The sequence below is a fragment of the Barbus barbus genome (assembly GCF_936440315.1).
Source record: "Barbus barbus genome assembly, chromosome: 50".
Taxonomy (NCBI): domain Eukaryota; kingdom Metazoa; phylum Chordata; class Actinopteri; order Cypriniformes; family Cyprinidae; genus Barbus; species Barbus barbus.
In genome coordinates this window covers 6213972-6226125 of record NC_136728.1, presented here as the reverse complement: position 1 = coordinate 6226125, position 12154 = coordinate 6213972, and the positions used below count along the sequence as shown (strand labels likewise).

Genomic DNA, 12154 nt, shown 5'->3' with positions numbered 1-12154 from the left:
GAGCTAACATTAACTAACCCTGATAGCACACATACATCTCGGAGACATCTATTTGACGTCTGCATTTACATCTGCAAGACGTATTTTTTAGGGTGTTTGCTCATCTGCAATACATCTATAGGACGTTTCCTTTTAGATGTCAAATAGATGTCTATTAGATGTCTTTAAGATGTTTATGATTTAGAATGTATGTAAAACTTAAAGACATTTTCAGACGTTTGTAGACAGCAGATGCTTTCCAGATCAAGAGATCTTTAACAGACATCTTGCAGACGTACGTGTGCTATCTGGGAACATAGTTGTATTTTTTATTAATCAACATTAACAAAGAATATTAACTACTGCAACAATTAGCTATTGCACATTTTTAGTTAATGTGTTAACCTGCTTTAACTAATGTTAACAAATGGGACCTTACTTACCTATTGTTCTTTCGTTCATTTGAACAATCTTTTGCACTCTAATCTTGAAACACTTGTTTACTTTATATTTTTATGTATTTTTTATAAAAGTCTTTTAGTAAATTATCTTTAATAAAGTTATTTAACCTGTTAGGAGGACAACACTTTTTTTTCACTTAGAAATTATATATTGTGATTTAAAAACAAAAACATATACCGTGACAAAAGCTTCAATGATTATTGTGAAAATTTTATACCGACACAGTTTAATAGGATTATAACTAATTACATAATTAGCCTATTAAATAGTGTCTGAAGTAAAATTATTTAAGAACCTTGTGTACTTTCTGTATTCTGATAAATTAAATAATGGTGCTTGTAAATGTCTCTTTGTATCCCCTTATTAAAACACCTAATTTGAAAAATTTGCATTGCGCCCCTAAATTTTTTGACTTAGGAGCACATGTGCTCCTTGGTGAAAAGGTAAGTGTCAAGCCCTGTAGGCCTATTAAAATACTGATATTCTGGTCTATAACTCCTCCCCGAACTTCCCTCTGCCCTGTATCTTTGTCTCTCATTGGCTGAAGGTCATCGCCGATGTAGTTTTCAGTCAGAAATCATTGCACAAAGCGTGATTGTGAATCGGCGACATGATCTGATGATCTGAATCAGGTGTGTAAATTAGGGAGACATGCAAAATGTGCAGAGCTGTGGGTCCCCAGGAAAAAAGTTTCAAAACCACTGCTCTAGATCATATAATGGTTATTTAATTTTTTTGAGCTTCACTGCTTTATTTTATTGTACAGTAAAGTTCAGGAAGCAGTGTAGGGAGAGGGCTCTGATATATTTTGAAAGTATGCATAACCCACTGTGCCACAGCTCTGATGCATTTCTCTTTTTTCTTTCGATCAAAAAGGTGCAAATAAACTCTTGGAAATGTCTGAGTAAGTATGCCTTTCCAAAACTTTTTTTTTTTACGACCCTAACTCCCGGTTTCACAAACAAGGCTTAAGCCTAGTCTTGGACTAAAATGTAAATCTGAGCTGTTTCAACGGACAGAAACTTGCACTGACTGATCTTAAAACATGTCAGTGTCTTTGTTTTGTCTTAAGATGCACACCAGTAATGCTTTTTTCTAAGGCATGTTTATAAAAATTACTTAAATGCCCTAATTAAACTATGGCCTAATCCTGACTTAGGCTAAGCAAAAAACAAAACACAAACCAGAATGCTTGAGGAATATTATTGCTTTGCTGCCTTACAAACACTGTTAATATTGTAGAGTGCATTCCTAACAAAGCACAATCTTACTATGGTGTCACAACAGAGAAATCAACATCCTAATGTAAAGTATGTCCTTATTTCTCCTCTTGATAAGAAAACGAATGTCTAGCAGTAAAAAACACAGCCTGAAGGTAAGAGCTCATGACTTATTGAACCAATCCAACATCAAACTGTTTCATATAAAAGTAAAAGAATAATGAGTCTTAATGAGTCACATTTGCTTGTAGGGCATGATGCTCCAGGTGGCAAAAGAGTTACTGGAAGCAGAGGAGATTGAAAAGAAAGAGGAGAGGAAGAGATACATGGAAGAAAATTGCCCTGCGTTGTCATACCCAAGCTCCAAACAAGAACTACAGGTCCAATTCAATTATTACTACAACTAGAAGTTGGACATTTTTGGAAATTCAAAGCTAAAGCATGAAATTCTGTCAACAGGAGCTCTGCAAAGAGTTACATGGAAAAATTGAAGTTGTTGACGAGGAGAGATATATTTTAGAGCACAAAGCCATCATGGTTGTCAATGAGGTAAGATGTTTCACATGTATCTCCTTCTATGTGGTCCATGATCAAGGTGCTCTTTAGATTATTTTTTGTGTGTTTTAGGTTAAGGACTTGAACATCAAGATTGTCGACCTGAAGGGCAAGTTCAAGAAGCCTCCTTTGAAGAAAGTGCGCATGTCTGCGGATGCTATGCTACAAGCTCTGTTGGGATCCAAACACAAGGTCTCCATGGACCTGAGAGCCAACTTGAAACAAGTCAAGAAGGAGGTCAAAGAGGAGGCGAGTATAACAGATGACCAAATTTTCACATGATAAGGTCAAGAAATTCCAAGTTGCAAAAGCTGAAAATCTCACCTTCATTCACAGGATAAAGAACTGCGTGATGTTGGTGACTGGCGTAAGAACATCGAGGATAAGGCTGGTATGGGTGGCAGGAAGAAGATGTTTGAATCTGAAGCTTGAAGATGTTGATTATGAGTATTCCACCATGATCCTTTTATTGGCTTGGATCTGGATAAAATGCACTGCTTAAAGGTTTTGCAGGGACTGTTCAGAGGACAGTTCAGTTTATAATCCATAAAAATGCCAGTCAAAACTTGAATTGTGCTCTTGAACAATGAAGTGTTCAGTTTGTAATTCTAAACAGATTGACTGTCAAAATTATGCTTTTTCTAAATAAATAACCCAACTGTAATAATCGTTGCTTTCTGCTTTTTCTATAACCTTTTAAACTATAATTGTAACCTTTACCTTGTTGTATTTTTATTTACTTATTTATTTGTGAACAAGGAATCAAAATCAACCCTATTTACTTTCTTACAAGACATTCCTGGTCTTACTGTGATCAATTTGTTGATGTTAAAATTACGTTCTTTTTTGTTTGATTCAGTCCCTTAAAACCACCTGATACAACTTTGTATATCTCACAGACCTGCCCTACGTTTTTTTCACATTGAATATCCCATTTCACTCTGAAATCTGCCACTTTATGCAAGTAAAATGGGTTACAAACAAGGTTTCATTTTGACTTTACACACAATTTTTATAATTCAGTGTAACTTCAAATCTAAAGCAAGTACTGCTCGTTTTATCTTCAAGGTAAGATTCCTAATTTTTTGTCTTTATAAGGTTAATATTCAGCATGAGGTTAAAATCTAATTAGAATATTTTATAATTCTTGCAGAATGATGTCCTGTATATGTCTTGATGGATCATTGGGTGAGTAAAGTCAAGACCCACAACATCTCCCTGTATTTGCTGGTGTATTTCTTCATCTTAAACTGTATATGTCTCTCTTTTTAGCGTAATAACTTTAAGTAGGCACCAGATCTAGCAGAGGTCTCTAAAAACATAAATTAAATAAATAAATAAGAAAGACATCTAGGTTAAGTTATTTTTAAGAAGGGAACATGGAAAGTATTTGTGGTGTGAATTTCAGATGTGTGCTCTGATCCACTGGTCTTAGCAACACAGCAGTGTTCCTTAAAGAGATATCTGAGGTTTTGCTGAGCTATCAAAGAATGCCATTAAAAACCCTCATTGCCTGTCAACAGCATGTGAATCCTGCTCGCCGCCTCCTCTATGGGTGGTGAGCACCTCTCGGTTGACTCGCCTCAATCTTACCTTGGATCTGAAGGATTTAACGCACTCTTTCTTTACTGGATCTAACTGCGAACACCAGCTTTCCGGATTAAACCTGTAATTCCACTATTAATCTATTTAACACTATTGAGAATAGCAAAATTTACATGTAACCTATGCAAGTTTATTTATAAACTGTCAAATTGTTTGCAGTGTGGCCTGTGATGATATACTAATTTTGCAATAATAAAAGCCCTTTATTATTGCATATGTAAATGTCATGGGAATGTGTGCATTTCAAATGTGTGTTTGGATTTTAAGTGATCGGATATTGTTAACTTTAATGGCATTATTTAACATGTCATTGTGCCAGCTACTTTAAGTCTAATATATAATATGATTTTTAATAGTTATGAATTATGAATGCAAACCGATCTCTCATTTACATTGAATAAACATGGTCCTGTTCAGTATGGCTCGCATGTTGCTCGATGACTTATGAAGTGATGATTTGACACTTAGTAACCGAATACCACTTTAAGGGGCTTATTTGGGCTATGATTTCACTTGGTTTGCATTTGCTCAAAATTTATGTATGCAAGCATAAATTTTCTAACAAAATGAGAGGGATAATATATGTGCTGTGACAACTGATTGTTTCACTGCACTATTATTTGTAAAGTGAAAAACATGCATTTGTCCAGGATCTTAAGGCATGTATGACTAAACTAGGCAGTTACGTAGTTTATCTCTGTTAACATCTTAAGCATGAAACCGACAAAGACATGATGACTAGACCGTTTTTGTTAATCATATAAGATATTGCATATATCATTGCATATATTCCAATATAAGGTTTATGCAATTTAGTTTCCATAGTGTTCCTATTAGTATTTTACTTTTAAAACTATTTTAAAGGCAATGTTAATATCATGAATGCCTAAGAAACAAAAAGCTGTACTTGCAATGTCAGTTCAATGTACTTCAAATGGAAGCATTGCTAACAAGTCATGGGGTCGAAACAAATCCAACATATCAAAGTGTCTAAAGTAGATATATAGCCCTGATTTATAGGCTTCACCATAGTATGAAAAGTATACCTTATTTAACGACCCATGCCAAATTTCACCAAAATTGTTACTAATACAAAGAAAGAAAGAAAGAAAGATTACCTGTGGTAATTTTACACCACCGTCATCAAATCTGTCATGGAAATTAATTTATTATGCCCTAAAAATGTACAAATGAATAGTTCAGATGCAAAAGCCTTCTTCTAAAATGAGCATTTTTTCTCAGGCTCCTTTGTTTACGTTCAGTTATTTCACTTTAATCAAAAGAACCTATTCATTGCCATTAAAGTGAAATAACTGAACCTACACATAGGAGTCTGACAAAAATGCTAATTTTAGAAGAAAATTTCAAACGGCTCTCAAAGGCTTTGGCAAATGAACTCTTCAAATGTATGTATGCAATGGAAAAATGTGCATTCAAAATGATTTATATGTGTATTATCAGAACTCTTTACTGGTTTAACAAGTTTATTATTATTAAATATTGAGTATATGTATAGGATATAGAATGTATAGAGGTATATGTATATTATATATATATAGAAATATTGAGTCTGACCCCGTGTATTAATTAGACCGCTTGTCAGTCTCCGTCAGTTGAAGGTGGGGCTCGTGTTTGTCGAATAACTGGAGAAGTGTTTGGTAACCTGTAAGCATCTGTCGGTTGAAATATGACTTAATCACTCACCTTACGCTTGGAGCACCGGTTTCTGTTTTTAACCTCCGGTTTGGTGCTTCTCTTCAGGGACTGAAAATGAGGAAGGGAGATGGATGGAGAGTTGGTGAAGTCTGTAGCGATATCTGCTGGTCATGGTGGGAACTGCAGGTAATACTGCATGCGCTTCCTCCAACCCTAAATATATATATAAACCTAAATAGATTCACATTATCGTGTGTTTAATGCATAATACATAACTGAAATTGACAGAACAGTATACTAACCACTATTTTTTTTCAACGCCATACAGTATGCAGTAGGCAATGATAGGCTACTGATAGATTTGTGTGGTCATGTGATCTCAACATGGCAGCCACCATGAGGGGGCGACCTGCCACTTGTACAATAAAAAGCTACTCATGTGACTCGAGTTTTCATCTCCTGATTAAACATACAAAACTACTATTCCTTCAGAACTGGAAATAGAAACTTTTTTTTCCCTCAGTGAACAAAGTTACTTAAGTACAGTGCATCCGGAAAGTATTCACCGCGTTTCTTTTTTTTTCCACATTTTGTTGTTACAGCTTTATTCCAAAATGGATTAAATTCATTATTTTCCTCAAAATTCTACAAACAATGACAACGTGAAATAAGTTTCTTTGATATCTTTGCAAATCTATAAAATTAAATGGGAAAAAAATAAATCACGTAAACTGTAAAAAAAGAAAAAAAAGAAAAAAGTTGAACCAACTTAAAATTTTAAGGCATCCAGCTTCAGCAGATTTTTGAGTTCTCTCAACTGTTTTAAGTTTATACAACAAAAAGTTGAGAATCTCCTACAAAAATAAAGTTGAGAGAACTCAAATCTGCTGAAACTGGTTGCCTTAAAATTTTAAATTGGCTCAACTTTTTTTTTTTTTTTTTTACAGTGTACATAAGTATTCACAACCTTTGCTCCATACTTTGTTGAATCACCTTTGACACCAATTATAGCCTCAAGTCTTTTTGAGTATGATCAGTGTTGCCAAGTCCACGGTTTGCCCACGGAATTGGGCTACTTTAACACTGTTACCACGGGTTGTTTTTCATGTCCGTGGGATTATTTAGCCCCTAAAATGCAAATTTAACCAATGGAACCCCACCAAAAAAGGGGAATTCCCTCGATTCTGTCTAGTCTCCCAGTTCCTGCTGCAAAACATCCTCACAGCTTGATGCTGCCACCACCATGCTCCACTGTAGGGATGCTATTGGCCAGGTGCTGAGTGGTGCCTGGTTTCCTCCATACATGACGCCATTCAGGCCAAAGAGTTCAGTCTTTCTCATGGTCCTTCAGGTGCCTTTTGGCAAACTCCAGGTGGGCTGTCATGTGCCTTTTACTGAGGAGTGGCTTCTCTCTGGCCACTCTACCATACAGGCCTGATTGGTGGAGTTCATGGCTTGGTTTGTGCTCTGACATGCACTTCTTCTTCTTCTGTGGATTTATTTGTAGGTCGCATACCAACTTTTTAGGTGCATACTGCCACCTCCTGTGCTGGAGTGTGAAGTGATTTTAGTCAAGGTATATATTATGATATCTATCTATATTCTATTCTTAAATCCACTATTCTTAATGAATTTTAAAATTGTCTTTATTATTTTACCAGATCCTTGTTTTATATTTAATATGTTGCAGATTGAAAATTCATTGCTTCCTAAATTCTGCAATTCTCTTTGTAGTTCATTCCTTTCCTGGTCATACCTAGGACAGAGTAACATCACATGATCAACTGTTTCCTTTACTTGGCATATTTCACATAATCCAGTACTGTGTTTTCCTATTATATGAAGTGTAGAATTAAGTTTTGTATGACCCATCCTTAGTCTTGTTTAAATGACCTGATCTATTTGCCAAGATGGCGCCGCTGTGTTCGGACGCCGTTCGGGTCGCTCCACTGAGATTTTGCTTTAACTTACTTTTTTACTTACTTTTACTTTCTCTTTTTACACATTTCACGTCGGCACTGATCACCTACAACATAGAAACACTTTTGGACATTGGAAACCGCTACACCAACCTGCTTCAGGACACCTTATCCACGAATCCTGCGTGGCCTCTGGAGATTCTTCGGAACGCGGAGACGAACAATAACCCCCCGAGGCGACGGATCAAGAAACACCGCGGGAAGCGCGCTGGAATTCGAGTCAGACTCAGGAAAAGGGCTCACAGTCCTCCTCTTCGAAGCATTCTCCTCGCTAATGTCCAATCCTTGGAGAATAAGATGGACGATCTTAGAGCCAGGATTAGTTTCCCACGGGACATAAGGGACTGTAACATCCTTTGTTTGTCAGAAACGTGGCTTTCGTCCTCGGTCCCGGACACTGCTGTAATGCCGAGTGATAACTTCTCTGTCTTTCTGGACAGAACAGCAGAGGCCGGTAAATCCAGGGGTGGAGGAGTATGTTTCATGATCAACAAGAAATGGTGTGATCCCAGGAATATCTCCATTCTGTCGCGTTCCTGCTCGCCTCATCTGGAACATCTTTCCATTATTTGCCGCCCATTTTATCTGCCCCGGGAGTTCTCATCGATCATTGTTACTGCTGTGTACATTCCAGACACCGGCTTGGCTTTGTCTAAACTTCACGATGTGCTCAGCGGCTACATTAACAAACATCCTGACGCTGCCTTCATCATCGCGGGGGACTTTAACAAAGCCAACCTCAGACAGGTCATGCCGAACTTCCATCAACATGTATCCTATCCAACTAGAGGACCGAACACACTGGATCATTGCTACACTCAGTTCAAGGATGCCTACAAAGCCTGCTCACTACCGGCTTTTGGCAAATCGGACCATGCCGCCATTTTTCTAACACCGGGATACAAACAAAGGCTCGTTCAGGAACCTCTGGTGCAGAGAGTAGTGACGCGCTGGTCCTCCCACTCAGAGACTATGCTGCAGGCGGCGCTTGATGACGTCGACTGGGACATGTTCCGGGCGAGTTCTTCTGACGTCAGCGAGTTCACGGATGTAGCATTAAGTTTTGTAAACACGCTAACCGAACAAGCTACAGAAACAATAACGATAAGGACATTCTCCAATCAGAAACCGTGGGTGGACAGAACAATCCGTGCCGCGGTTAACACACGCACTGCCGCTTACAATGAGGCTCTTCTGTCTGGGAATACGAGCGAGTACAAAGCATCGTGCTATGCTCTCCGACGCGCAGTAAGAGCCGCCAAACACAGATACAGAGAGAGAATTGAGTCTCATTTCCAGCTCAACGACTCTCGACGGATGTGGCAGGGACTGGGGACCATCTGTGACTTCGGAAACAAATCCTCCGCGGAGGTGAGAGCAGATCCGTTGCTGGCCGACGAGTTAAACATCTTCTACGGCCGCTTCGATGGCAACGGCATCAGTTTGCCTATCGCCCAAATAGATCCACGGACAATGCAATTTCTCACGTTCTCCACTCTTCCCTCACACACTTGGACAGCAACAATGGGAATTATGTAAGGCTGCTATTCATTGACTATAGCTCAGCTTTCAACACTATAGTCCCCATCAAGTTGGCATCTAAACTCACAGACCTCGGCCTAAACTCCTCACTCTGTGACTGGATTCAAGACTTCCTCACCGGCAGACCTCAAGTGGTGAAAGTTGGCCAGTTCACCTCAAACTCCATCACTCTGAACATAGGAGCCCCACAGGGCTGTGTCCTGAGTCCCCTGCTCTACTCTCTCTACACGCATGACTGCGTGTCCTCTCACAGCTCCACATCGATTGTCAAATTCGCTGATGATACTGTGGTTCTGGGCCTCATCTCCAACAACGATGAGACCGCATACTTGGATGAGGTAGAGAGACTCACATCATGGTGCCAGGACAACTGTCTCTCTCTGAATGTGAGCAAAACTAAAGAGCTGATCATGGACTTTAGGAAGAGACAGCAGCAGCCCTACACTCCTCTTATGATCAGTGGGACCCATGTGGAGAGGGTGAGCAGCTTCAATTACCTCGGTGTAAACATCTCAGAGAACCTGACTTGGACTACACACATCCAATCACAGGTTAAGAAAGCCAGACAAAGACTGTACCATCTGCGACAGCTGAGGAAATTCAGGGTCTCACCAGCAATCCTGAAAACTTTCTATTCAGGGACCATAGAAAGTGTATTGACTCAGTGCATCTCAGTGTGGTATGGAAACAGCTCCAATCAGGACTGCAAAGCACTACAGAGAGTTGTGCGCTTAGCTGAGCGCATCTCAGGGTCTGCTCTCCCCTCTCTGCAGGACATCTACCTCAAACGCTGCAAAAACAGAGCTGTCAAAATTATCAAGGACTCAAATCACCCTGCTAACCGACTATTCACTTTGCTTCCATCTGGTAAGCGCTTCCGTAGCCTGATGGCAAAAACTGAGAGACTTAGGAGGAGCTTCTTCCCCAGGCCATCAGGCTCCTAAACTCTAACTCTGTGTCATAACATCACTTGACTCCATGTAAATATCACCATATCAATAAGCTATTCATAATTTTTCTCCATGTAAATATCATATATTAATAAGCTATTCATAATTTTTCTCTACCTCATATTGCTTCTATTCTAATACCCTGTACAACTTTTTGCACATTATTTTTGCACATTCCTCTTATTACTATTTAAGTCAACAACATACTGACCTGCACATTTATATTTATATTTTTTATCTTATCTTATTTTATTTTATTTTATTCTTTTATTTTATTTTATGTTTTGTACTTCTCCTTCTTAATATTTGTATTCTATATAATTGCACTGTCCTTGGAGCGGACCTGACCTACATTTCACTGCTGGTTATACCCTGTATAATTGTGTATGTGACAAATAAAAACTCTTGATCTTGAATCTTGAATCTTGAATCTTAAGTTTAATATCATTTTGCTTTGACTTACCCTGTTCTATATATTATAAAAATGTGTTCCTGTTTTACAATCATTCAAATTCTCTTGCCATTTCCAGTTGCAAGCTTCTTTAATTATACTTTTCCCCTCCATCCTGCGTAGTGAAACTGAAATAGTAGGATTATTCAGATTAAGCGACGCTTTAGCCATTTTTATCAGACTTTTCATTTCCTAATTTCTATAAAAATATAATTTCTAACGGTTTAAAAAGTTTGAAGACTGATAAGTGAGGCCATTGAATCTGAAGAAATCACCACCTTATTTGGCATCACTTCTTCTACCCAACTAAGTGCCATCTGAATTGCCACCATTTCGGCAGTGCATGCTGAAGTCCCATCCGATAACCTCCCATATTTTCCGATTTTAAATTCTGGAACATAGAATGCAGATCCAGTACGACCTATCTCTGGGTTTCTTGAGCCGTCTGTGTATATTGGAAGAAATGCATAATAAAAGGTTCTGATATATTCTGTTGAATATCTTTTGATATTATTGTCAATCTGTCCTTTTTGAATACATTCATGAATTTGTAAATCAACGCCAGGTTGACTGAAAAACCAAGGAGGTATTGGGGAAATTGTAACTGTTGATGAAAATGTAATATTATTTAATGACATATTTGCAGCCCAATCCTTAACTTCCCATGCAAACCATGTTCCCGTTAAATTCATTGTCTCCCAACTCCCCTCTAATATTGATTTTGTAAGATGATCTAAATTATGCCCTTGGTAATGTCAACCAAAAGCCAACAATTCAGCCATTGTTTTAGCAAACTTGGATTCAGGTTTGCATCAATTTTGGAATGTAACACCTACTTTTATGGTATTTTGGTATCAGAAATCACTTCAAATAAAGGTAATTAATTTATCATGCCATAAATGAATGTTGACTATAATAACATTCTGCATGCAAGTATAACATACTGTCCCTTGGTTTCTTTGTTTTATAAATTTTACACCTACTTTTTTCATGATCCAGTCAGGTTTTGTGGGAAAAAAATCAAGCCCCATTCTATATATATATATATATTGCTCATGAAATATCCAATTTCAAAGGGAAATACATCACATTATAGAAGTCAAATGAGTTGTGAATGTTGACTTAAAACAACCAACCTTTTTTTTAACTGACTAAAATGTAACTGCAGAACCTACTAAAATAATAACAATAGTTTTTTGAGCATCAAATCAGCATATTATTATGATTTCTGAAGGATCATGTGACACTGAAGACTGGAGGAATGATGATGAAAATTCAGCTTTGATCACAGAAATAAATGACATTTTACAATATATTCAAATAGAAAAGAGTTATTTTACTGAGTTACACAATATTACTGTTTTTACTTAATTAATTATTCCAAATGTTTAGCCAGCAGTGTGCACAAAGCTAGACCTATACAAAAAAAATATAGGCTTTGGAGTCTGCTGAACATGCTATTGCCATCTATATTTACAGACTGAGTTTGAAAATAACTTCAAAATAACCCACACTTGTAATTTGGCCTAAATAAGAACGTAAAACATTGCATAATATATATCATATCCTGCTGGCAGCACAATGATGCACTCAGAGGAGTGTCTGAAAATAGCTTAACAACTGTGTATGTATTTGTAAATGATCTTATGTTTATTAGTCAGCACTGCTGACAGAGGAACGACTCCTGGCGGCCCACACATCAGATCACATTCAACAACCACATTGACCCACTTCTTCCTCTTAGTTTAATCTTAC

At 37.7% G+C, this 12154-nt stretch overlaps 1 protein-coding gene across 1 annotated transcript; it reads left to right on the top strand.

Annotated features, from left to right (window-relative positions):
* The first annotated feature begins 1323 nt into the window (after nucleotides 1-1323).
* LOC306868446 (troponin I, fast skeletal muscle-like) lies at nucleotides 1324-2878 on the top strand. Its single transcript, XM_079414613.1, has 6 exons — nucleotides 1324-1345; nucleotides 1780-1816; nucleotides 1913-2041; nucleotides 2121-2210; nucleotides 2289-2465; nucleotides 2553-2878. The coding sequence occupies exons 1-6, from the start codon at nucleotides 1338-1340 to the stop codon at nucleotides 2646-2648; spliced, it is 537 nt and encodes a 178-aa protein (XP_079270739.1). The 5' UTR covers nucleotides 1324-1337; the 3' UTR covers nucleotides 2649-2878.
* The last annotated feature ends 9276 nt before the right edge of the window (nucleotides 2879-12154 follow it).

Excerpts from the sequence above, each read along its gene's own strand:
- LOC306868446 (XM_079414613.1), top strand. Across the intron at positions 2,042-2,120 it reads GCTCCAAACAAGAACTACAG|GAGCTCTGCAAAGAGTTACA; the intron begins GTCCAATTCAAT and ends TTCTGTCAACAG. Across the intron at positions 2,211-2,288 it reads CCATCATGGTTGTCAATGAG|GTTAAGGACTTGAACATCAA; the intron begins GTAAGATGTTTC and ends TGTGTGTTTTAG.